At 45.2% G+C, this 26,046-nt stretch overlaps 1 protein-coding gene and 1 long non-coding RNA gene across 13 annotated transcripts in view; one reads left to right on the top strand and one right to left on the bottom strand.

Moving 5' to 3' along the window:
- Positions 1-26,046, bottom strand: part of PLEKHA7 (pleckstrin homology domain containing A7) — a 207,619-nt gene that overhangs the window by 179,798 nt on the left and 1,775 nt on the right. For 6 of the 12 annotated variants that reach the window (XR_012509671.1, XR_012509672.1, XM_074372307.1 and 3 more), the window contains exons 1-3: positions 10,428-10,745; positions 10,235-10,311; positions 10,089-10,146 (exon numbers count right to left, since the gene is read on the bottom strand). Coding sequence is in view for 10 of the 12 variants with exons in the window: in XM_074372307.1 (XP_074228408.1) it covers positions 10,089-10,146; positions 10,235-10,311; positions 10,428-10,513 (221 nt within the window). In the remaining 2 variants the exon portion in view is untranslated. Of the gene's footprint in view, positions 1-10,088; positions 10,147-10,234; positions 10,312-10,427; positions 10,746-26,046 lie in introns of those variants that run through there. The other 6 variants (XM_074372310.1, XM_074372311.1, XM_074372314.1 and 3 more) reach the window with 3 other exon arrangements.
- On the top strand, positions 10,139-24,055 carry LOC123619595 (uncharacterized). Its single transcript, XR_012509673.1, has 3 exons — positions 10,139-10,479; positions 21,507-21,814; positions 23,616-24,055. It is a non-coding gene; the product is annotated as an uncharacterized LOC123619595 (long non-coding RNA).

The raw sequence follows: 26,046 nt of genomic DNA, 5'->3' as shown, positions 1-26,046 counted from the left end.
ATCACACCCATTTGGAAAATGTGTCAAACACAAGTGCGAGGAACCTATCAGTTTTCTCTCAGGTTGGACAGGGCTTCGAAGATGAAGAATCATTTCATTGACATTTAGCCCCGACCACTTAGTGCCCAGCCTCCTTTTAAAGACAAGTCTCCACAAGAAAGCACAATTCTCCCTCCTGCTAGTCTGATCTCGGGAAGAGTCCCCCAAAAGAATAAGCACTTCTGCCAATGGTGACACATTCCACCATAGAAGGGGGCTTCCTTGTAGGAGGAACAATGGTTAACAGCTAATGCTGGTTATACAGCACGTACGATTTGCTAGTTACTGTTCTAAATCAGCAGTAACTCCCTGTCTCCATTTTGCAGATGAAGAAACATTTGAAGACACAGAGAGCTTTGAGGGACCTGCCCAAGCTGGCAGCAGAGCCAACATTTCAACCCAGGCACTTGGACTCTGGAATACATATTTTTTAACCAGCACACAGCACCATCCCTCAGACACAGAGGTTGGGGAACCCCTAGGCAAAATCCCTGATTACATCACTCTCCTAAAGCCCAGCCACTTCCTACTACTCAACTCAGTGCTGGCCTCTCCAAGACAGGCACTCACATACCCTCACCCCCAGCTCCTTCGTGTTTCCTACACTGGCCCCTCCTGCCTCGGGCTGCCCACTGCTCCTCTCCACAGCTACCTCACACTCACCCCCTGAAGCTTCCTAGGGCTTCCTCCTCAGGCCACCAGCCCCATTCACCCATAATGAAACTGCCCAGTGTCCCTCTCCTCTCTTGGACTGGGCACTGCTGGAGGGTGGAGACAGTGACCTCAGTTTCTCTCCACATCAGCCAGTGTGGAGACTGACATAAGAGTAGATTCTTCATCAGAGTCTGGATAAATCCTGGGTCAAAAACCATCCAGCCTCTGGTTAAACACTCCTCCAGCCAGGCACTATCTGTGGACATGCACAGACAACTCGGTTCGGAGAGGACAGGATTATTGCAGAGGTTACTGTATTAACTTAAAGCGTTGCTCTTCCTCCACAGCTCCCAGGATGGAGATAATCTCATCTCCCACTTCACCCAAGGGTAGGGGCCTGGGTATAAAGCTGGAAGGGGACCTCGGTCCCCTTCATCCCTCAAGCACACTGTCCACCACCCCCACCCCTGCCCCGCGCACTGCAGTGTTCTGGGGAAACACAGGAGGTAGCCAGCAACTGCTAGAAGAGAATGCATGCTAACTTCAAGCTGTCAGACCTCAAGAGGCTGAGGGCTCTGCCTTGGCAGGAAAAGCCCCTGAAATACCCTGAGAACACCAACAGTGATGTTGGAAACGCTCTTCTGGCAGAACCTGAAAGAGACAGCCTGGCTCTAAGCAGGCTTAAGAGGCTCATCAGCCCCTAAGCTGTGGTCAGCTGACATCTGGGGGGGAAGTCGGGGGGATCTACTCCCCCAGAGCACCAGGAATCCAACCCACTGCCCTGCCTGGGAACCATCTACCCCATCCACCACTCTTCTATCCTGCAGGGGACTTTCTGAGGGAGGCCCAAGGAGGCTTCTGCCTCAGGGTCATCAGGGAAGGTACTGAGGACCAGTTTTGGGGAACAGACTGTAAAGGGAGGATTCAGGGTAGAAGAGAGGTGATGGGAGCCAGAAGACACCTTGTACCATGATAGAAACAGTGCACAAATTTGTAGTCAAGAAGACCCAGGTTCAGGTTCCAGCTCCCCCACTGATGCTCTGGCCTTGAAGAGATCTTTTTACTCTTCTCGGACCCCTGACCTCAAATGCTTGATCTGCAAAAGGAGGACAATAAAATAATAAAAATACCTACTTCTAAAAGGAATGTATGTGTTTTTCAACTATCAAGCACCCTGGAGATTATTACTGTGACATCTGTGGCCCAGGCAGCACCAGACAATGTCCGTCCTTCAGCAGTGAGAGCCGATAACCAGGTGGCTGCCCAGATTAAGGATCAGACATCTGTGCAGCCCTCTAAATGCCCAGAAAGAGACAAACCAGGAGCCGTTTTCACACCTCATTACCCAGGGCTCTTGGTCCTCAGGTCCCCACAGCCTGGACAAGGTACCCACGACCTTGGGACAGCATAGCCCTTGTGGGACAAGGTTATATAGTGTAATTTTTTTAAATAACTTTTTATTTGGAAAAATTTCAAACGTGCTGAAAAGTTGCAAGAATAGTACAAAGAATATCCATATACCCCTCACCCAGACTCACCCACTGTTAACACTTTGCCCCATCTGCTCTATCGTCCACTCCCCTGAATACACACATGCATATTTTTTAGTTTTTTCCTCAACCACTTAAAAGCAAATGCTTCAAGAACATCTTTTTAATAAACAAAATGGTTACACAGTTTTTATTGATCCAAACGAATTCCTGAGTTGAGTCCTAGAGTTTGCATGCTCCTAATAAGCCAGGCAACCCCAGTCCAAGGGCACCAGACTCCTGCAGCAGCAGCTGAATACAATTAGGACCCAGGAGTCACATCTCATTGCTTAATGGATGTACAGAAGAGAGGCTCACATTTTGGGGTACTTATTATGAGCCAGTCACTTGCTAAACGCTTTTCATCAATTAATTCATGTATTTATCACATTTATCCCCACTTTACTGGTGAGGAAGTGAGGCTCAAAGGGAGTAGGTAACCTGCCAGGGTCAGGGAGCTGCAAATGGAGGAGCTTGAATTAGACTCTCAGGAATCGGATTCTAGAGCCCATGCACTTATTCACTGCCTCTTTACACAGGCTACCACCACCTAACAACCCCCACACATTTTTCTGCATGACAAAGTTGCCCTGCTGTGCTTTGGGCTTCAAGAAAAACCAACCTTGCCGCCAGGCCAACATCCAGATGACCATGAATAGGCTGGAGTGAGAGAGAAAGGTGTTCTGGCACAACTCAGTCCAGACAAGAGACGACTGAAGTCACAACAGCTGCTGGTGTCTTCCTGGAAGCCTGCGCATCCTCCTTCAGAGACGTACAGCCCAGAGGACCATTTTGAGGACGTTTTCTGCCACCCAGTCTCCCAGGTGAATTGGCCTTAACCCTCTTGACATTAAACTTTTGGTCTGAGAAGCCTTGGTCTGAGACAACATGCCCATCCTCCTCCCTGAATCCTGAAAAGGCTGAGCTAAAGTAGCACATGACTTCAGGAAGTCACTTCATCCCTCTGAGCCCACATCTCTGCACCTAAAAATGCCATAATTGTGAGCCTCCAACCAAATAATATTCATGAAGCACTCCATAAACAATAAATCATTAACCCAAAACACTTTTCAGTTCAGAAAATCGACAAGTAAATGTTTTGACAGTCACTTAAAAACAACAGACAAATAAAACCATACTCCTCCATGTTTTCCCCTGTGCCAATATTTACTGAAGACACCCTGCCCGTTTGCTGAGATGCTGCTGTCTTATATTGAGCAAAAAGACTCAAAACACCCATGCTCTTTTCTAGAGACACAGAAAACTAAAGTAGGCACCTCACTAAATCACCAAATAGTCCACATCACGAAGTGCTTTCTTAATATAAGCCCCTTTTTCCAAAGTCCTCAATTTTGAAAGCCCAAAATTTACTCCCATAAACACCAAAGGAATGGAGAGAAAGCCATTAACTCACAAGAAACTCACACTCACCCTCCGTACATGCATGGCATGGGAGTCAGGAAGAGGGGGTAACACCCTCACCACCCACCCCTGTTCTTTCTCTGAAAAAAAAAAAAAAAAAAAAAAAAAAAAAAAGAGCCTCAGAAAGCAACTCGCCACCGTTTGTCTTAAAGAGGTTTTCCCAGATCTTTTCTGGGTTGGTTTTGAGACCGCGGCACAAATCACGGCTCTTAATCCTCCAGCTCTCTACACAACACCTCTCTTGTTCCTTTCGCACAGGACCCAACGTTTCAATCCATGAGCCAGTTTTCACCCTTGATGAAACAACCAGGAAGTGAAATATAAATTGTGGGATTATGCCAAAGCTTGCCAAGCTGGGAGAACCTTTTCTTAACCTTCGACAACAAAAGGTTTCAGAATTTCCCTTCTAAATAGATGTAAGCTGCTAGTTTCCCAGAAATTCTTTGTGGAACTGTTGCTTTCTGGTTCAAAATAAAGTTGCTGCAACTGCTGTTCCCAGCAGTACCTCAATGAGAGAGACGACAAATACTTGAATTAACAGGTTGGCACACTACAAGACAAATTTCAGCACCATGAAGTTCAACATTTGTCTGGGGAGGAATGCATTGCAGACAGGACATTTCTCTCTAGAGGTGGCCTGGAAGACTGTCCCTTGGGTAATAGCTTAATTAAACCTCAAGAGGGCAGCTTCCTGGGCCATCCAGTATTCACAGGCTTTCCCGAAGGGCCTTCTACACCTGCTGCCTGTGGCCAACTGGGGCCCCCACCTGGACATCCTGTCACCTTTGATACAGCCTTCACTCCCAACTCCTCCTCTCTCGCTGTAATTTCAGACTGGACAATGGGTTTGCTGAATATAAAAACACACAGCTTAGATATTTAGCATTACTCCAAAAGGGTTTGAAGCCTTGGTTCATGCCTGGTCTTCATACCCTGTCCCATTAGGACAGGTTCTTAACTGCCCACTGCCAGGCCCCTGGAGCCCCAAGCCCCACCAGCATGGCTGCTCCTCATTCATGTCCGGGGGCCTGAGCACCAGTGCTGTTGCCTCGTGGTATCTCAGAGTGGGAGGTGGTGGTGGTGACTCAGCCTGTGAGGTCAATGCCCTGATGTTTGCATTTAAAACTTTATACTGTACAATATAGAGATGAACCATAAAATTTATGTTATGATTTAAATTTTTAATTGTTTTAAACTTAGAATGACATTAAATAGGAAATAAAAATGTCATGACAAGTTGAGGCAAAGACTGCAAAAGAAAGGAAAGAGGTTTACACATTAATATCTTTAATGGCACTTTTTTTCAGCTTTTTGAACAAGTGGCCCTGCACTTTCTTTTTACAGGGTCCTGCAAACCACGCAGGCAGTCCTGCCTCAGGACCTTCCATGGTCTTATTCTGAGCCTCAGAAATGTCTTCCCCAAGAGCCTCACTGCCTTCCCTTGGAGGATGACACTTACACAGGATGGCCTGGGAGGCTCCAAAGCTAAAACTGAGAGACATAAAGCTAGAAGAGACCTTGTGCAATCAGCTGTTTCCCACAGGGACCCTGAAGCCGAGCGACAGCAGACACCAAGGCCTGGCAACCAAGGAAGGAGGAAGGCCTGGTCTAAAGGCCAACAGACGCCACATTCCCCAGATGCAGAGCATGAGACTATGAGGTGAAGAAGCCAGAGGAGGCCGGGTAACTGCTCTGAGTGCTGATCTTGACAGCAACCAAGAAGCCTGCGGTCCGGGCACCAGCCTTGACAGGTGTGATTCCTGGCTGCTTTGCTTCCTCCACCTTACCCAGTCTCCTCTACCCCTGATCTGCTTCAGTAAATACCAAGTGCCTACTCAGTGCCCAGCACTGGGCAGGGTACTGAAGTCTCAGAGGAGCCAAGACCCCTCCTCTCTGCCATTTACCCTTCTTATCGACTCAGGACTTTTCAAAGCCCGCTGGAGGAAGAATCCAAACCACAGGGTTCCATGAAACCCCTGAAGACCAGCCCACTGTAATACTCTAGCTCCCAAGGCCTCTTCTAAAACTTTTCCCTCATGGGTTTCATGTTTGAAAGGCTGTGTCTGCCAAACTATTTTTACTATGTAATAATTAATGTCTTCCATTTCTTACTAATCAGAGACGTGCACCATCTCCAGTCAGCATGGGACACCAAGGGCTGCTGCTCTTCCAAGGCACCTCAACTCCCAACAAAACAAAGAAGGGGTCTGGCCCCGTGAGCCTTGGGTGGCCTGACTCAGAGCAACGGCATGTGGCACAAGTCTCCTTCAAGTATTGATGCCGGCTCCCACCTGCGACCTGAGGTAGGAGCCACCACCACTACCATGGTGACCATATTAGAGGCTGAAGACCTACAGTCTAGTCCCAGCTTTAACACCTCAGCCAAATCACTGAACCTTCATGGACCAGAGCTTCATCATCTGAAAAATGGAATAACCTCTGCTTTGCTGCTTCTAGGGGCTGTTAGAAGGATCAAATAAGAAAAGGTACCGGAAAAAGCCAATTGTCCCTTGCTGCCCGAATGCCCAGGATTATACGAGTTTCCACATGGATAAAATGGGACTGGTAACAGTTCCGACCTTGTCAAATTGTTGTGAGAATTAAATCAGAAAACAGTTGTAAAACAGCTCCTGGCATTTTTCAAGGACTTGAAAAGATGAGGCTATTACGTAATTGCTACTACTATTACTGCTGCTGCTCTTAGTGACATTGTTCTCACAATTACTGTCACAACCTGCCAGCTGGCTAAGGCATTCATGGAAAAGTAGAGAAGTTTTAGAATACAAGAAGTCTTCTTAGGGCATATAGCATTGCCCCGTCCAGAACTGGGAGACCCAGGAGTATACTCCTTACATGTTTTATCCCGAATTAATCCAAAACTGAGCCAAAAGTGCAGAAATCAAAACTAAAATCCACCTGCCTTAGCTCAAGATTTTCTGCTTCAAGAAGTGGACTTTGGAAAGTATTCAAATATGTGCTAAGTATCAGCAGTAACTGATGCATCCTGAAAACCTCACACAACTTTCTAGTCCAAGGATCCACTGGGGAAAAGAAAAGCATCCGTGCCCATGCTTTGTCCCTCTAGCTGAGCCCTATTCCAGGAGGGACAAACAAAGAAAAAAGAAAACCCCCAAACACTCAGAAATGCTCACAGCAAATCTAAGAAAGCAGACTGAAGCAAAACATTCTTTAGGTACGGAAAAAAATGATTAATCCCAAACCCTTAAGTCTCTCAAGAAATTGTCACGGAGGTAGTAGGAAATATAATCAGCTGTCGCAGGGTCTCAGCTTCCCCACGTGGTTCGCCTTTGACAGCAGGGGACCCTGTCACATACTGCTTTCCCTCAGGTCTGGGAGGACTCAGCCAAGGCCCTGGGGGGTAGGGAGCCAGGGTTTGCTGTAAGACGATCACCAGGGACTCGATACACAGTTACCATAGAAGAGTCAGCAAAAGACACGAAGGTCGAGAGGCTGTGACTCTGGCGTCCTACACACCCCCGAAGTCCCCCAGCCCAAGATGCCTAGTACACCTCATGAAAAAGGCAGAAACCATTAGACAGGAACAGGAACACCCACCTCTCCCCTTACCAACCCTGACCTCCTTGCATCAGCCCTGGCACTCAGCCCTTCCTCCCCTCAAATGGATGAAATGCCCTGTTCCCGTCTGAAACTAGTGAGACTTAAAGCTCTGGATCTCTTCCCTCCCACCTTCTCAGAAACCCTGCTCCAGCAGCTGGCCCACCTGTTCCTTGCATCATCTATTTCTCCATCTCTACTGGATCATTCTCATCCAAACAAACCATGCTCTACGATCTCCCTCTAAAAAAGGACACCCTCAATCCTCCCACACACACCCTCTCTAGTTCTGTTAGTTCCTCAACTGTACTTCGTATTAAAACCACATGAAAGATTCCTTCTACCTACTGATTCCATTTCCTCACCCCATACGTTCTCTTCCACCTGTTCCAGTCAGGTTCTGCCCTTTAGGCTCTGGGGTCCCTCATTCTCCAGGGTTTTCTCCCAGCTTCTTACTCCTTCTCAGTCCCCTTTGCTGGAGCTGCCTCTCTCCCCAACCCAGGGCTTTGGTCATCTTCTCTTTTCTGTCTACATTCTCTTCCCAGGTGATTTCATCTAATCCTGTGACCCTGAATCACACCTATAATACCCAAATGTACCTCTTCAGTCCTCTCCCCTGGGTTTCAGATTCATATATCTAACTAGGATAAATTCACATCTCAAATGTAACATGGCAAAACAAGATCTCATGCTCTCCCCCACCCCAAACCTGCTCCTCCCAGCCTTCCCATTTCAATGATATGAGCACCATCCACTCAGGTGCTCAAGCCCCTAGGAGTCATCTATGACCCTTCTCTTTCTCTCACAAGCTGCATCCTAATCACCAAGCTGGATTCTGACCACTTCTCTCCATCTCAGGTGCTATGACCTCAGTCAAGCTGTCATTAACTCGTGCCTGGAATATTGCAACAATCTCCTACTACTATCCCTACAGTTGCCCACCTACAGCCCACTCTAGAGCAGGTAGAGTGACTGACCATTCTAAAAATGCAAGTCAGATCACATCATTCCCCTTTCAAAACCCTGCAGTGACTTCTGACGGAGCTTAGAATAAAGTTTGAAAACTCCTAACCCTGGTTCACAAAGCCCTACAGCATTCAGCTGTCTCCTGTCTGTAACCTCTTCTGCCACTTTCTCCCTTGTTCACTGCACTCCAGCCACGCTGGCCTTTCCGTTCCTTAAACTTGAAGCTCTTTGGTGCCTTAAAGCCCAGGCATTGGCTGTTTCCCTCTTCCGGAGCTGCTTTGCCACCTCATCAACACAAGGATGGCTCCTTCTTGTCATTCAAATTTTACCTTAAAAGTTCGTCTATTCAGAAACACCATCACTGACCTCCTTATCTGACCAAGCCGCCCAATTACTTGGTATCATATCATTTTATTTTAATTTTCATATAGTAGTTATCACTATCTGACATTACTCTTGTTTGGTTTTTTTGCTTATTTTTCTGCTCCCTCCCTTCTACTCAATTGCCAACTCCATGAGCACCCAGACCAGCGTCTGCCTCATTCAATTCTGTAGTCCCAATGCCTAGAACAATGTGTGGCACGCAGGAGAAATCTTAGAAACATCAGCGGATGCAGTTATGAGCCTGAGAGGGCCACCGACCGAGAGGTGAGAGGTCCCAGCCTGATCCCCAACTTCTCTCTCAAACACCAATGTGAGGCACAACAGCAGGACCACAGCCACAGTGCTAGGGCTCATTTCTATAAATCTCATCCATCAGGGCTTCAACCATCCTGCCTGAGCCCAAACTGGGGAGGGAGGCTCTGGGATTTTCTAGGACCATCTGAGCTTCGAATATGCTGCTCCATACTGACTAGCAGTGGGTTGTTGTTTTTTTTTTTTTTTTCAAGTTATTGAGGAAAGTAATTCTGACTCACAGTCCTCCAAAATACAACACCATCCATCCTCTGGCTAGTTTATTCATTCAGTGAACAAACATTCTCTGCCTACTCTGCGCCAGGCACTGGGGTAAAGGATCAAAAGCAGTTTCTGACCTCATGAGCTCACCGGCCAGCAGGCAGAGGGTTGCTGAGAAACGCTGCAACCCAGGTACAAGCCCGGAGTAGGCAAGTAGAGACTACAGCAGTGTTCGCGTCAGCACAGCGCTATAACTTACTGTCCCTGAATTTCATTTCTACAGACCTAGGTCTAGGGTTCCTGACGAGTAGGGCGATGCTCCCGGGCTTTTGCGGAAAAGCTACTGCTTGACTAGTGGAGGTGAGACTGTCCCTGTAAAACACCAGCCGAAGAGACAAGGAGTCTTCGAGGAATGTTATTGGCTGACTGGTTGCCCTCCCCATCCCCACCTCTCCCCCGCAGGCCCGCGCTACATAGGAGTTGGGGGTGCGGTTCCAACTCCCCCCCACCATCCCAGAGAACGCGGCCGAAGTTAAAGTCCCCCAGACGAGATAAGCTTTGTTTCTTTTCCCCTCTCCCCAACCTAGTTACCGGACCCCGGACGAAACTCCTACTTCTGCTCTCCCCACCCCACCCATCCCGGTGCCGGCACCCGCCAGGCTCCCCGCAGCCCGAGACCCCGCGGCGGAGGTGTGTCCGGCCCATCACACCAGCGCCGAAATCCCGCCCAATCGCCGCGTCCAGGGCGCAGTTCCCGCAGCGGGCCGAATTCTGACCCCCGCCCGGGTTCCCCCACGACGATGAGGCCCCTCCCTCACCCTGCGCACCCACTGGAGCCCGCCACACAACTCAGGCACAAAACACCGCTACAGAAGCGCGGCGACGACGCAGTGCGGGCCAACGCGCCAGGACCCGAGCGGGAAAAGAGGGAACGGGGCGGGGGCGCGGCGGGAACCGGGTCGGACCGCTGGGCACAGGTGCGGTCGCGGAGTCCGGGTCACTCACTCGATGAAGTAGCTGGCGCCCTCCTCTGTGAAGCCTTCCTCCCAGCCGCGGGGCAGGTCTGCGGAAACGCGAGGAAAGTCCAGTCAAACTTGGGCCGCTCAGGCGCGCGCCCCCAGAACGCCCCACCCCGCCGGCCCCGCGCCCACCTGAGCGGATCATGTGGCCGGAGTTGACGGGCTCCCCGGTGCGCGGGTGCAGCCAGGTCGTGCAGCGGAGCTGGTCACTGCGGGGAGAGAGGTGCACCTGTTAGCGCCGCCGCCGCTCCGGGGGCGCCCGCCCGGCCCCACACCCCTGCCCGGCCCACGCCCTAGCCCGCGTCCCCGCTTTCCCGCGCCGCACTTGATGAAGAAGACGCGGCCGTCCCGGCACACGCCGTAGGACCAGTGCTCAGGTAAAGTGTCCCGCCCGACCGCCGCCGCCGCCATGTTCGCCGCGCACGGAGCCGCCGCGGCCGCCGCGGGGCGGGAGGGAGAAGGCGGGGGAGAGGGCGGTGCGGGCGGCGGGCCGGCGGGCTCAGCCTGCGCGGGCCCCAGCGGCGTCCCGGGGCGCTCTATCACGGCGCGGACTCCTCCGGACGCGGGTGCACGGCCGGGTCCCGGGCGTGCGGAGTCCCGGCGCCGCCGCCGGAGTTCGCCGCCGCACCGGCCCGCCGGAGCGCGGTCGCCGCGGCCTTTGTCCCCGCGCCTACCCCGCCCCCAGCCCGCCGCGCGCCCCTTGGCCCCTGAGGCCCCGAGGCTCGAGAGGGGCGGGGGCCATCTTCGGGGCGCAGCGGGCAAACTCCTGAAACATGGTGCTCCCCGAATGAGTCGGTAAACCCCACCGGACCCCCACGACATAGCTCTCTCCCGGAACTATACTTTCTGATAACCTAAACAGGTTACTTCCATATTCCGAGCCTCGGTTTCTTTTTCTGTAAAACAAAGTTAGTAATAAATACTATACGGGATTATTCTGTAGATTAAGTGGAATAGAAATGGTGTAAAGTGCTTAACTGGACCCTGGCACGTAGTAGGTGCTCTTACTAACCCCAGGTCTGGCGTGATTTCATTTTCCCAAGTTTGCACCTGGCATGTGAAGCAGGAGGGCGCAGGTCCTTCCCCGACACACAGACACACAGCCCTGAAGTGGCAGGAATCAAAGGCTTCTGCCTCTAATTCCTGTCAAGTGACAGAGAGGTGCTGAGAGCTGAGCTGCATCTCATCCATCTTTAGAAGAACAGACCCTACAGGTGGGGCCTCTGTTGGGGGCTCTGGAAGCTTCTTTACATGGCTGTTGCCTTCTCATATTCAGGTCTCTGCTCTTGTCTCAGCCTCTGGAGGATCCCTACCCTGACCTCACTGTCCAAAGGAAACCATTCCCGTCCTCCACTTACTATCTATTTCTTTACATGTGTGCACTTTGACATTATTATTTGTGGTTTTTTTAATTGCCTTCTTGTTGTATATTAACACACACACCAGTAAAATGTCAGTTGGATGTGAAGAAGGGCCTTGGTCTGTCTCATACACAGCCGTATCCCCAGTGCCTGGAATAGCGCCAAACTCATGTATGCAGTCAATAAATGCTGGACGAGTGCATGAAACACACTCCACACTGACAGCCCTGCACACTGAGCATGGACAGAGACGAAGCTGGGCTCTGGGAGATGTCAGCCCCAGCCTTTGAGGGGGAAAGTGAGACTGTAGGCTAGATTCAGAAAGGCACCCCAGACAGGTGGAATTCAGTTGGATACTGAAGGACTGGTCAGATTTGAGTGGGAAGAGAGCACCTGAGAAGGGAGGGATGGGAGAGCAAACACGGGATTGTGGGAGGGGTATGGGGTGTTAAGGAGACCATAAAGGTGCCCTTCCTTGGGAACACACAGTGTATTGGGGAATGGGGCTGATATGAGTTAGAAAGAGAGAGTTGGTATGATTGTGGAGGACCTTGAAACCTGCTTGAGAGGGCCTCCTGCCTTTGACGAAATTCTTGAGCAAATGACAAGGGAAAAGTAGTGTCTTTGTTGTTAAACATTAATTTAAAAGAATGCATTAAATGGGCAAAGGACATGAACACACAGTTCACAGAAAAGTAATGCAAGTGGCTTTGAAACAAATGAAAAAATAGTCAACTCCCTCGTAATAGGAGAAATGCAGATTAAAATTAAGGTAAGATACTGTTTTTTATTATCAGATTGGCAGAAATGCACATCGTAGGGAAAGACATTCTTGTTCACTGTTGGTGGGACTATAAGATGGTTGTCTCTTTGAAGGCAATTTGGCAACAGCTATTACAATTTAAATGCATGTCTCTTTTGACCTAGCAATTCCACTACTAGAAATTTATCCTATGTTAATGCTTACACAGGGGCACAGAAACATATGTGTACTAGAGTATTCACTGCAGCACTGTCAATAGTTACAAAAGATGAAAAACAACCTAAGTATCTATCCCAAAAGAATGGGTTTATGTGGTGATGGATGTTAACTAGACTATTATTATTGTGCTGATATTTTGCAATATATACAATACTGAATCATTGTGTTGTATGCCTGGAACTAAAATAATGTTATACGTCAGTTACTCCTCAGTTTTAAAAATGAGTTAAATTACGTCATACTCCTACAGTGGGATGCTATGCAGCTGTTAAAAAGAATGAGCTAGATCTCTATGTACTGATATAGAATAATCTCTGAGATATTAAGTGAAATGCAAAATGTAGAACTGTGTATGTGGTATGCTGCTATTAACACATAGGGTGCATCATAGCTGAACAAGATACCCTTCATTTGTGTTCCCTCTTCAACAACAATATGGCATCCATCCAGGGACAAGAGTGCTTTTGTGGGAACTGTGGGATCCAGCGCCATGTGCCAAGGGACCCAGGAGGAGATCTCACCCACACATGCTTCAGACAATTAGGTATACAGACTTGGGTCCCAGCTGTGGACCCTAAGGGGCCCATGAACCAGCTTCAGCCCCTCTCAGACTTGGTGCAGGAGCCCTGGAAAACACTGTCTTAGAAAGTCACCCACAGACAAGAGGGTCTTTGTGGAAGTCCAGGTTTGGTGTGAAGTCCCAGCACACCACTGGAGCAAAAAAATACAAGTTTGGATGCACTGAAGAGGGCAGTTAATAAAAACTGGAAGAGAGCACTGCTCTTTCAAATGCAAAGACAGCAACTCAAAACTTCAAGGAACATGAAAAATCAGTAAAACATGATACCACTAAACGATTACAGTAACCTTCCAGTAACCACTCCTAAAGACATGGAGATATGCAATTTATCCAATAAATAATTCAAAATGCTGTTTTAAGGAAACAATGAGCTGCAAGAAAATTCAGAAGGGCAATTCATTGAAATCAGGAGAACAATATATTAACAAAATGAGAAGTTCAGCAGAGAGACAGAAATCATAAAAAATAATTAAATAGGTAATCACTTTGTAGTGTGTACAGCTATTGAATTATAATGTACATTAGAAACAAAAAAAAACAAATTCTGGAGGTAAGAATACAATGAGTGAAATTTTTAAAAATGCAAAAGAGCATCAACATCAGAATGGATCAAGAAGAAGAAAGAGTTTGTGAGTTAGAAAGTAGGAATTTTGAAATTATTGAATCAGAAGAGAACAAAGAAAAAAGAATGAAAAAAAATGAAGAAAGCTCACATGATCTGTAGGATACCATCAAAAGAAATAATTTGTGAATTATTGGAGTTCCAGAGGGAGAAGTAGGCAGAAAGCTTATTTAAAGAAAATGGCAGAGAACTTTGCAAATCTGGGAAGAGATTTGGATATCCAAGTTCATGAAGCTCATAGGTCACCAAATGAGCTCAAAGAGACCTTCTTCAAGGGTGTGGAGAAAAGGGAACCCTCCTACACTGCTGGTGGGAATGTAGTTTGGTGCAGTCATTATGGAAAACAGTATGGAGATTCCTTAAAAAATTAGAAATAGACTTGCCATATGATCCAGCAATCCCACTCATGGGCATATATCTGGAGGGAACTCTAATTTGAAAAGATACATGCACCCCAATGTTCATAGCAACGCTATTTACAATAGCCAAGACATGGAAACAACCTAAATGTCCATCAACAGATGACTAGATAAAGAAGTAGTGGTATATTTATACAATGGAATACTACTCAGCCATAAAAAAGAATAAAATAATGCCATTTGAGCAACATGAATAGACCTGGAGATCGTCATTCTAAGTGAAATAAGCCAGAAAGAGAAAAACACCATATGATTATCATTCATATGTGGGATCTAGAAAAAAAAGACACATGAACTTATTTACAAAACAGAAACAGACTCACAGACATAGGAAACAAACTTACGGTTCCCAGGGGATAAAAGGAGTGGGAAGGGATAAATTGAGAGTTCAAGATTAGCAGATAGTATCTACTATATATAAAATAGATAAACAAGTTTCTACTGTATAGCACAGGGAACTATATTCAACATTATATAGTTGAGTCTGCAGCCCACAGCCCTCCACATGGAATCTGCTAAGACAAGCTGGCTAGGACCCTGGGCAGCCACTGGGGAAACTACTCTTTGTCCCTCCCTGGCACAGTGAAGTAGAGAGGGTGGGGAAACAGACTGCACTGAGCCAGCCAACTGCATTACCCACACTGTACTGCATGTTTAGTTGCCTAGTTCTCTAGGTGAGCCTCATTCCCTGAAAGGAGAAGGATGATAATACCTAAGTACAGCCTAGCCTGTGGAGAACCATGCTAGAAAAGGCAACTGACATTTATTGAATACCATGCACTAGGCACTTACATATGTCATGTTTTCATTAGAGTATAGAAATCAGTAGAAAGAAGAATCTTGGGGGCCTTCCATGTAATCTGCCTGGTCATCTCAGCTCATCCCTGTACTACTAGTTTCATACACTTAAGGGACTCCAGTGGGACCTTGCTTTCTCCCCCATACTCCTCCTGCCCTCTCCCCAAAATAAAATGCAATGTTGAGGCGAAAATACATGTGTATACTTACAGATAAAATACAATTCATCAAGAGATCCAATATGAAATACCTGAAATTATCTCAATAAATGCCAAAAGATGTATTTGAGAAAGCCATCATTTTTAAAATTATGTTAGAATCTACATTATAAATTGACTATACTTCAATAATTTTAAAAAAGAGTATATTGGGAAGGAAATTTTTAATTTTGGAAAGACTTTCTAGTAGTCACTGTATTTTTCTCTTTTATTCTTTACAAAATAATTTGTTTTGATTTTTTGTTCAGTGACAGATACTTAACATATTTTCTATGTTTATAATAAATTTTTATAATATCACAAAAAATAATAAAAGTAAAATCATTTTCAAATCTAAAATTTAAAACAATGATAATATCAAATGCTGATGAGTGTACAGAGAAACTGTCTCTCTCACACATTGCTAATGGAATGTGAAATAGTATAGCCATCCTGGAAGACAGTTTGGCAATTTCCTAAAAAACTTAACATTTACTTACCACATGTCCAGCAGTCTCACTCATGGACATTTGTCCCAGAGAAATGAAACATATCTACATAAAAACGTGTACATGACTGTTCATAGCAGCTTTTTATAATAGCCCAAAACTGGAAACAAACAAAATGTCCTACAGTAGTAGAATGGCTTAATAAATGGTGGTTCATCTATACCATGGAATACTTCCTGGTAATAAAAAGGAACAAACTACTGATACATACAACAGCTTGAATGGATCTCAAATTATTATACTGAATGAAAAAAGCCAATCTAATAAAGTCACATATTATATGATTTCATGACATTCTCAAATTTTAAAAATTATGAGGATGGAAAACTGATCAGTGGTTGCCAGGGTAAGGGATGGAAGGGGAAAGATGGTGGTGGGAAGGGGAAAGATGTGGGTAAAGGAACAGCATGAGGAAGATTTTCGTAGTGATAAAATAGTTCTCTATCTTGATTGCAATAGTCGTTATACAAATCAATAAAATGACTATGGAATGATATAATCTGTATTCTGTAGACTATAGAATGATACAAACACACACACTTTTCTAATTTTGATATTGTCCTGTAGTTACGTAAGATGTAACCACTGGTGAACTGGGTGGAGGGTAAATAGAGACCTCTTTACTGTCTTTGCAAACTTGTTTGCAATATACAATTATCTCAAAATAAAAAGTTTAAGAAATGTGCCAGAAAATTACAGATAACCATATGTTTCTATTGAGAGTATACTTCTGAGACATATACAAACATTCTTTAACAATGAAATATTTAAAGACATGCTCATTACAATAAACATTTTTTAAAAAGAACAAACATACCTATGGTAATGCTATTATTTAATGTTGTTTCAGAATTTCTTACCAATACAATCAAACCCGAAACAGAAATAAAAGATTTAAGTATTGGGAAAGAAATAAAATTACCTTTATTTGCAGATAATATGGCATAATGCCTTAAAACATGGAGAACAACCCTAAACGCTTAGAATTAATAAGGGAATTCAAGACCAAGATGATATTACAAAATTAATAGTTTAATAACCTGTTGAATTCTCCCCATTATAACAGTAGCAAACACATAAACAATTTAGGAATAACCCTAATGAAAAAGTATATGCAAAACAGATGTATAAAACCTATGTGATGGAAACTACAAAGCTTTACTGAGAGATAGCCAATCCTGTAACAACTTTGTTTCAAAGTTAAACCTGTAAATGTAAAAACAACCATAAAAACAATGCATGCATATAATTGTCCTTATAAGATTTAGAAATTCTTGCAAGTACTAGTAATATAATCCAATGAATTATTAGCAAAAATATTTATATTATATATTCTAGCTCTGTACTACCCCAAACAGTAGCCATTGACCACATGAATTATGGCTAGCCTGCACTGTCTAAATTTGATATGTGCCCTAAGTGTAAAGTACACAGCAGATTTTCGTTATTTATTTATTTAATTTTTTCTTTGGAGGGGGGAAGGTAAGTAGGCTATTTATTTAACTTTTTTTTTTTCTAATGGAGGTACTGGGGATTGAAACCAGGACCTCATGCATGCTAAGCATGTACTCTACCACTGAGCTATACCCTTCCCCCCTAGTACACAGCAGATTTTCAAGACTTAGTATGAAAAATCTAAAATACCTCATTCATAAAAAAAAATAATAATATAATTGTTTATAGGGATTACATGTTGAAATAATATTTTGGGTATATTGGGTTATGTAAAATATATTGTTAAAATAGTGGTTACTACAAAATTTAAAGTTACATATAAAGTTACATATATATTGGCTCACCTTTGTGGTTCACATATTTTAATTGGACAGTGCAGCTCTAGCTTTTTCCTTTTCTTTCTTCCAGTTTTATTAAAATATAATTGACACATAGCACTATACAAGTTTAAGGCATAATGATTTGACTTACATGCATCATGGAGTGATTGCTGCAATAAGTTTAGTGACCATTGTACCTTTTGATTCCTTCATCCAATTCCGCTTCCTCCCATCACCCACTTCTGCTAAACACAAATCTGATCTCTTCTATGAGTCTGTTTGTTTGTTTTTAAAGTATAAATGACCTACAGCACTATGTTCGTTCCTGTTGTACAATATAGTGATTCAATATTTCTACACATTTCAAAATGATCACCACAGTAAGTCTAGTTACCATCTGTCACCATACAAAGATATTACATAGTTAATGGCTATATTCTGTATACTGTACATTTCATATCCATGACTCATTTATTTTGCAACTGGAAATTTGTACCTCTTAATCTCCCTCACTTATTTCTCTCCTCCTCTGCTCCCCTCCGCTCTGGCAACCACCTGTTTGTTCTATGTATCTATAACTGTTTGTTTTGTTTTATTTGTTCATTTGTTTTGTTTTTCAGATTCCCCATATAAGTGAAATCACATAGGATTTGTCTTTCCCTGTCTGACTTATTTCATTTAAAATAATACCCTATAGGTCCATCCATGTGGTCAATAATGGCAAGATTTCATTCCTTTTTACGGCTGAGTAATATTGCATTGTATGTATATACACATCTTTATTCAGTCATCTATTGATGGGTACTTGGGTTGCTGCCATATCTTGGCTATTGTAAATAATGCTGCAGTGAACATAGGGGTGCATGTATCTTTTCTAATTAGTGCTTTTATTTTTGGGGGTAAATACCCAGGAGTGGTATATACTTAGTGCCATTTTGTTGATTTGGGGGTTGTTTTTGTAGTTCTTTTTTGTTCCTTTCTTCTTCTTTTGCTCCCTTCCCTTGTGATTTGATGACTATTCTTAGTGTTGTTTGGATTCCCTTCTCGTGTGTGTGTGTGTGTGTGTGTGTGTGTGTGTGTGTGTATCTATTATAGACATTTGGTTTGTGGTTACTATGAGATTCATATATAGCAATCTTCATATATATGTGATTATTTTAAAGTGCTGATCTCTTAACTTTTAATGCATTTTAACAAACCTGCATTTTTACTTCACTACTACACCCCACGTTTAACATTTTTGACATCATATTTTACATCTTTTTGTTTTGTGTATCTCTTAACTAATTACTGTGGAAATAGATGTTACTACTTTTGTCTTTTAACCTTACTCTAGCTTTATACTTGGTTAATTTACTATCTTTACTGTATATTTGCCTTTACAAATGAGATTTTTCCTCTCTTACTTTTCATATTTTTAGTTGTGATCTTGTCTTTACTGCCAAGAGAAGTCCCTTTAACATTTCTTGCAGAGCTAAACTCAGCACTAAACTCTTTTTAGCTTTTGCCTTTCTGTCAAACTTTGTGTGATTTTGTGTGTAACCTTTTAAGAGTGGAGTCTCTATTTCCCACAGCCCTCTGGCTCTTCTAAAAGTAAGCCCTGCTGGCCTTCAAAGCCAAATGTTTTAGGAGCTTGTCTTCCTGGTGCAGGAAGAGGGCAGGACCCTTAGGCTGGAGACCCTGATGCCCTGGGGCTCCAACCCCTCACTCCCTGGGGAGAACCTCCACAGCTGTAATTATCCTCCCATTTGTGAGCCACCCACCTGAGGGTCTTGACTACACCATGTCTCCACCCCTCCTACCTGTCTTGTTCCTTCTTCATATCTTTAGTTGTAGAAGAACTTTTCTGCTAGACTTGAGACCTTTCTCATCAATAATTGCTGTGTAAATAGTTGTAATTTACTGTGCCCGTGGGAGGAGGGGAGCTCAGAGTTTTCCTACTCTGCCATCTTTGCCCTTCCCCCTGTTTTAGCTTTTTCATGTCACGCTGTCATGTACCTATAGGCCTTACTGCCCATTAGAATTACTTGGGAGCTTTAACAAAAATGCCTGTGCCCTACCCCAAGCAATACAGTTGGCATTGGTGGCATTGGTATGAACTTAAATCTCTCCAGGTGATTCTAAAGTACACCCAAGATTCATAAGCACCATGGATGACCCCAAGGTATCAGGCCCTAAAGAATTCTTTTTCACATTTTTTATTTTATTTTATTTCTTTTTTTCTTTTCTTTTCTTTTCTTTTTTCAATTTTCTTTGGGGGGAGGTAATTAGGCTTACTTTAATTATTTTTTTAATAGAGGTACTGAGGATTGAACCCAGGACCTCATGCATGCTAAGCATGCACCCTGCGTCTTGAGCTATATCCTCCCTCCTTCTCATTTTTTATTTTAAATAATTAAAGAAAGGCATTCTACAGGCTAAGAAGTAACATTTGACTTGGAGCGCAAAGATGTGATGCCAGTTCTATTCTGGATTGATACTTCCTGTGATTGATCAAAACAAGACATGAATTTTTCCCAGTCAGTTATTGCCTAGTCATGGCAAATTTTTCAGTTTATAAAAACAAAGTAATGAATTTTTTTTAAGTTTTACATGATCCTCAGCTGGGTACAATTACAAATATTGGAGAAGAATGGAATTTATGATGGATTTAAAACACAGAAGGTTTGTGTGCTTTCCCCCCTCTTCTGATCGCAGCATCTCTAGGAGGTAGGCAGGGCAAGAGTATTTATCCCCATTTTCAGAGGAGACACTGAGGCCCACTGAAGGCAAGTGGGTCACCTAAGATTGTGTGGCTAGTTACAATGTAGCCTAGACTCAAACACCTCTCTACACCTGTCCAAGGCCCTTTCCAACCTAATTTTTTTAGGACAAATCACCACCAGCATCTGCAATAAGAGAAGCTGTCATCCAGAGGCTATTTCCCTTGACTGGCCCTGGGGAAGGATTTTAGTTTATATTAGACAGTTCTGTAAATGTACATGGCACTAAGCAATCACCTTAAATGCAAAATAGTTTATGTTCAAAGATGAATTAAAATGTGATTCAGTCAACAAAACATGTGCCCAAGAATTTTCAGTTTCCAGATAACCAATAATGCAGTATTCTCCAGTGAAAAGTCTGCTGTTACTATCAAGTAGACAGGGTGGTGTGATGGCGGAGCATGGACTTTGGGGTCTGACAGTCGTGCATGTGATTCTGGTGCTGCCCCTCATTAAGCCGTGTGAACTTGGACATGCCACTTCTCTTATTATTGAACATCTATTGGCAGTAGACAGACACCATGGTCCCTCCCCTCAAGAATTCTCAATACTGGGGGATAATACCTTTAAATACCAGAAGACCATTGCTGCCCTCGAGCTGCTAGGGGAGCACTACAGGAGCCTGAAGACAATGGTTCAGGAAAAATATATATACAGATACATGGAGAAAGATAAAGCAAATGTGGCAAAAGTTTAACAATTGGTGAATCTAGGTGTATGGGTATTCACTGTATATTTTGCCACTTTTCTGTAGGTTGGAAAATTTCCCAAGTAAAAAGTTGAGGGTATAAAGGTTAAAAAACAAAAATTAAATATTAAAATATTTAGTAATAGACTAATGAGAACTATGAAAGTTTCATATGAAGAAAACTCCTAATTATTACTGAAGTTTATAAAACATGACTTGAATAAATGGGAGAGACCTGCCTTGAGTAGGAAGACTCCAGATTTGGGGAGGAGGCAGGAATAAGAAGCGTATGGACTGAATTGTGTCCCTTACTGAAGTTTATAAAACATGACTTGAATAAATGGGAGAGACCTGCCTTGAGTAGGAAGACTCCAGATTTGGGGAGGAGGCAGGAATAAGAAGCGTATGGACTGAATTGTGTCCCTTACTGAAGTTTATAAAACATGACTTGAATAAATGGGAGAGACCTGCCTTGAGTAGGAAGACTCCAGATTTGGGGAGGAGGCAGGAATAAGAAGCGTATGGACTGAATTGTGTCCCTGTGCCCCCAAATTCATATACTGAAGCCCTGACCCCCTATGTGGCTGTATTTGGAGACGGGGCCTTTAAAGAAGTAGTTAAGATTAACTGAGGTCATAAGGGTGGGGCCCTAATCCGTTAGGACTGGTATCCTTATGAGAAGAGGGAGACCAGACCTCACTCTCTTCCCAGGTACAGAGGAAAGATGTGAGGACTCATGGAGAAGACAGCCGTCTGCAAGCAAGGAAGAGAGGCCTCCCCAGAAACTAACCCTGCTCGTACCTGGATCCTGGACTTACAGCCTCCAGACTGTGAGGGAATACATTTCTGTTGTTTAAGCACCAAGCCTGCGCTACTTCGTTATGGCAGCCGGAGCCAACTAAGACAACAAGTGAAGTGCTTCACCCAGGGTCAAGGTCACCCGATGAGGAAATAGTGGAGCCTAGATTTGTACCGAGAGCTGTCTGGGCCATCTCCCCATGAAGTGATGTGTGAGTCAGGTCAGTGCTTCTCAAATGTTGGTGGGGATCAAAATCGCCTGGGGCAGAAGATCAGGGATTCCCTCACCCTGATTCTGAGGGCTCTACGTGAAGCCTGAAATTCTGCATTTTAGTAAGTGGTATCCCTACCAGGTGAGTCTGTTGAAAGCGGTCCCAGACTACACTTTAAGAAATGCTGCTCTAATCTGAGTCTGGAGGTTCAAAGATGCAGGAGGGACCCTCAAGGGATACGCATATAATATTTCTACAAAGATAAGCAAAAACCATTGTTAGCCTCTGAGGATTCAGGGCTGGTATGAGAGTGAGACGTATTTTTAAATTTTTGTTTTGCTTTGTATTTTTTAACCTTAAGCATGTACTATTTTTTCAATTAAAAAACTAACTTGAAAAAAGAGGTCATGAATTTAAAGAGCTTATTATTAGTCCATTAACCCCAAAATAGTAGGTGCCGATAAATAAAAATTCCTTTCTTTTTTGTCTTCCACTCAAAATTTGCCATCCCTTTCCTTCCCTCCCTTCCCCCACGCAATGGTATCTCCGTCTGTACATTTGGTCAATATGTATTAATTTCATGCACACTGTATGCCAGGTACGGTTCTAAGGATACAGCTATTCACATAAAACAGACACTGTCCCGCCTGCCTGCACGGAGTGTCTAGTCCCCATCCTCACCTCTGGCAATTCTGACCTCTTAATTCCTGCCTCCCTAGCTCTATACTGGTCATCTCTCCACACAAACCTAAAGTGTCTTTCCTACTCTCCTCCTTCAGAACCTGAGGGAAATTCTCCTGCATGGAGCCTGGGGACCCCCAGGGGCATTCTCAGCAGGACTCATTGAGCCTAGGGCCAGCTTCCTGCTGGTCCCTGGTGGGGCTCCTGGGGCTCACTGTCCCTCTAAATCTCTAGGGTCCACCTCTTCCCTCTTAGCATCTGCTCCCCACCTCCCTGGGGTGGACAGGGCCCAGGGATTTGTGCACCAGAACATACTGCCTTTCCCTGGACCTTGGGGCTCAGAGCTGGGATCTGTGTGACCCTAAGTCTAGAATGTCCCTAAAGGCCATAGTCTTTGGAGAGGCAGCGCTGTACGTGAGGGCAGTAGTACTGCCTGTGTGTACATGTGTGTCAGGGTTGGGCGAGGGCTTTAGGTGAGATACCTTTCATCAAATTCTTTATTCTTTCTTTTACTGTTCGTTTTTTTTTCTTGTGCCCAGAGCAATTCACACTGTTACATAAACATCAGAAACTAGACGTGCAAAAGGGAGATTTAAACAACTCCCATAGTCCTGCCTTAGGGACCATTTCTGCTCACACCTGGAACAGGAACAGAGGGGAAAGGGCACTAGGCCAGGAGCCTGGATAGTCCTCACTGTCCCCTCACTGTGTGACCCGGGACAAGCTCCTTCCTTCTCAGAGCCTCAGCTTATCCTCACACAAAGTGAACACCCCAATAAAGGGCCCCCTCTGGCGTTCCTCCCCTGTGATTCTGAGCCCACGGTCCCAAGCATTCTCCTCATCAGTGAGACCTTCAGGCAGCTGCAAATTCCAACTATTTCAGATATTCAAACACAGTAAAGTAGGCTAAAACCAATTACAAATAATTAGGGGTAAAGTCCTGAAAAATCCTGAAAATAGGCAAAAATGCTTTAAAACTATTAGAGGGTTGAAAATTATCTATGAAGGATGATAACTGACACTGTAGGAAAAAAACCCCAGCAACTGGGGAATATTCATTTTCAATCAAATCATTGTTTCAATCAAAATGTTGTATTCACGAGAATGCTTTCCGAAAAATTGCTTTCAGCCCAATCCTCTGTCTCTGTGTGAGGCAGCCAGCAAGAGCTTCCGTCCAGCACCCCCGTGTCCTTGGAAGGGGTTTGAGATCCCCACTTCCGGTGGAAGAAACATCAGACCAACTGCAGGCTGCACGTCCCCAGCGAGCACTTTCTGATTCTCTCCGTGTCAGGCTCCGTGCTGGGCACCGAGGACTCGAGGCAACCAGGAAGGTCCTGCCGTCCTGCCCAGGCAGGGCTCACAGCCTGTCTGATAGGGCAGACAGACACATCCATGGACGCCTGTTCAGAGTGAGGTGAGGTGAGAACTGGGAGGGTGGTGCGTGGAGAAAGGCCGGGAAGCCGCTGCCCTGTCCCTCGAACAGCCATGAAGCTGTAGAAACTCAGCCTCCCCGTCCTTAGTAAATGTTCCTGTTATTTTTGCTGTGAAACAAGTTATCCCAATATCTAATGCCTTAAGACAATCATTGTATTGTTCTCAAGGTTCCTGTAGGTCAAGAATTCAGATAGGGCATGGCAGGAATGGCTTGTCTCTGCTCCAGAATGTCTGGGGCCTCAGCTGAGCAGATTCAGTGGCTGGGGGGCCTCACGGGCTGAGGGCAGGAATCACGTGGAGATAACCTCACCCACGTGCCGGGGGCTACTACTGGCTGCCTCCTGGGCCTCCAGTGTGGTTGTTTTCCGGACCACCTGTGCATGGCTTCTGCAAGTGGCCTCGGCTCTCTCGTGGGTTGGAGGCCTCAGGGTTGGCCTTCCTACCCCAAGCATGAGTGTCCCAGGTAACCAGGCCTTTTCTGCCCTAGCTTCTAAGTCCTAAAGTGTTACTTCTCTGAATTCTGTTAATTATAAGCAAGTCATGGGCCTGGCAGATTGACGGGGAGGGCAGTGAGACCCCACCTCTTGAGGGGACAATGAATAGTTTGACACAGACAGTCTCCACACCTAGGGTGGATCCAGGCACCCCATGTCCTGCCCAGCATGGGACAGCAGGCCTGAGGGGAGCCCAGCTCGAGGTGGGTAAGGAGAAGAGAGGGAAGAAGCTGGGCACGTCTCTCTGTGGGCAGTTTCATTTGACCATGGGTTCAATTTCTACTCCTCCTGGAAACCTTTACGTCTGCAGCGCAGAGCTTTCTTCTGAGCTTCAGGCTAGTCTGTCCAGCGGCCCGCCTGCTCTCCCTTTCTGCGCCTCAGTGTCTTTTGAAAAATGAAGATGTTGATGCCTTGTGAGGATTAAACAACATGATACTTACAACGCCCTTGGTGCAACACCTAGCACGCCTAAGTGCTCAGGAAGTGTTGTTATTTGGCCTCGCCAACTGGGTATCTTAAAGACAGTTCAAACTCAACATCTCCAAAACTGAACTCATAATGTGCTGCTCACACCCGCCCCTCCCTCAGTGTTCCCTGTCTGCACAAATGACCCACCATCCTTCCTTTTGCCCATGCCAGAGACTGGCAGTCATCTCTCATAACTCTCTCTCTTTTATACCCCATGTCCAACCCAACCCCAAGTCTGGACAGATTTACTTTCCAGATACTTCTCTAATTTGTCCATTCTTCTCCATCTCTACTCTGACCCCTTAGGCCAAGCCACAGTTATCTCTCCTCTGGACTCTGGCCTCCTCTCTCTGGTCTCCCAAATTCACCAGGTCCAGTTCCCCTTCTACCAACCCTTGTCCACTCTTCACTCAGCAGGCAGCCAGAATATTTTCAAAATGTAAAGTTGATCATGTCACTCCCCAATGAAAACCCTTTATCCCTGTTGCTCTAAAGAAAAGACAGTTCCTTTCAAAGGCCTATAGTCCTGTGAGTCTGGCCCCTGTGTCCTGTCCTTCCTCCTTTGCCCCACTCTCCCTCCCCCACTCACTGGGCTCCCTTCTGCCACAAGGCCTTTGTACAGGCTATTTCCTGTGCCTGGAATGTCCACTACATACCCCCAACTCCACTCCCCCTTACGTCAGATAACAGCTCAAGAGCCACCTCCTCAGGGAGGCCTTCTCTGCCCCCACCCCCACCCCACCATGTTGGCTCTCACAGCACCAGGCATGTCTCCTTTAGTCTCCTTTGCAGCACTTCTGTGGTTGACATCTACATCTGTATAGTGATTATTTGCTTAATACCTCTCCCCTTCAAAACTATGTAGGCTCCATGAGAGTAGGGACTATGTTTGGTTTTGTTCGCTGTTGTATCCCAAACCCTAAAATAGCAGCTGACATAGTTCAATAACTATTTGTTGACTGGTTGGATGGATGGATAGCTGGATAAGAGAGGAGAGAGGAGGGGCCAGGGCCATCGTAAGTTTTAGAGAGTGTTGCTGAATGAATAAATGGGCAGGCTAGGCAGAGCCTAGGAGATGACGCATGGGTGCACCTGAGTTTCCAACCTTCAGCCCAGAAAGGAATCTGTTCTAATGTAAGAAAAAGTGATTCAGTCAGGACTGGA

The sequence above is a fragment of the Camelus bactrianus genome, chromosome 10 (assembly GCF_048773025.1).
Source record: "Camelus bactrianus isolate YW-2024 breed Bactrian camel chromosome 10, ASM4877302v1, whole genome shotgun sequence".
NCBI classification, from domain to species: Eukaryota; Metazoa; Chordata; class Mammalia; order Artiodactyla; family Camelidae; genus Camelus; species Camelus bactrianus.
Note: the sequence above shows the minus strand (reverse complement) of the source record. Positions and strands in the feature narration are given on the sequence as shown.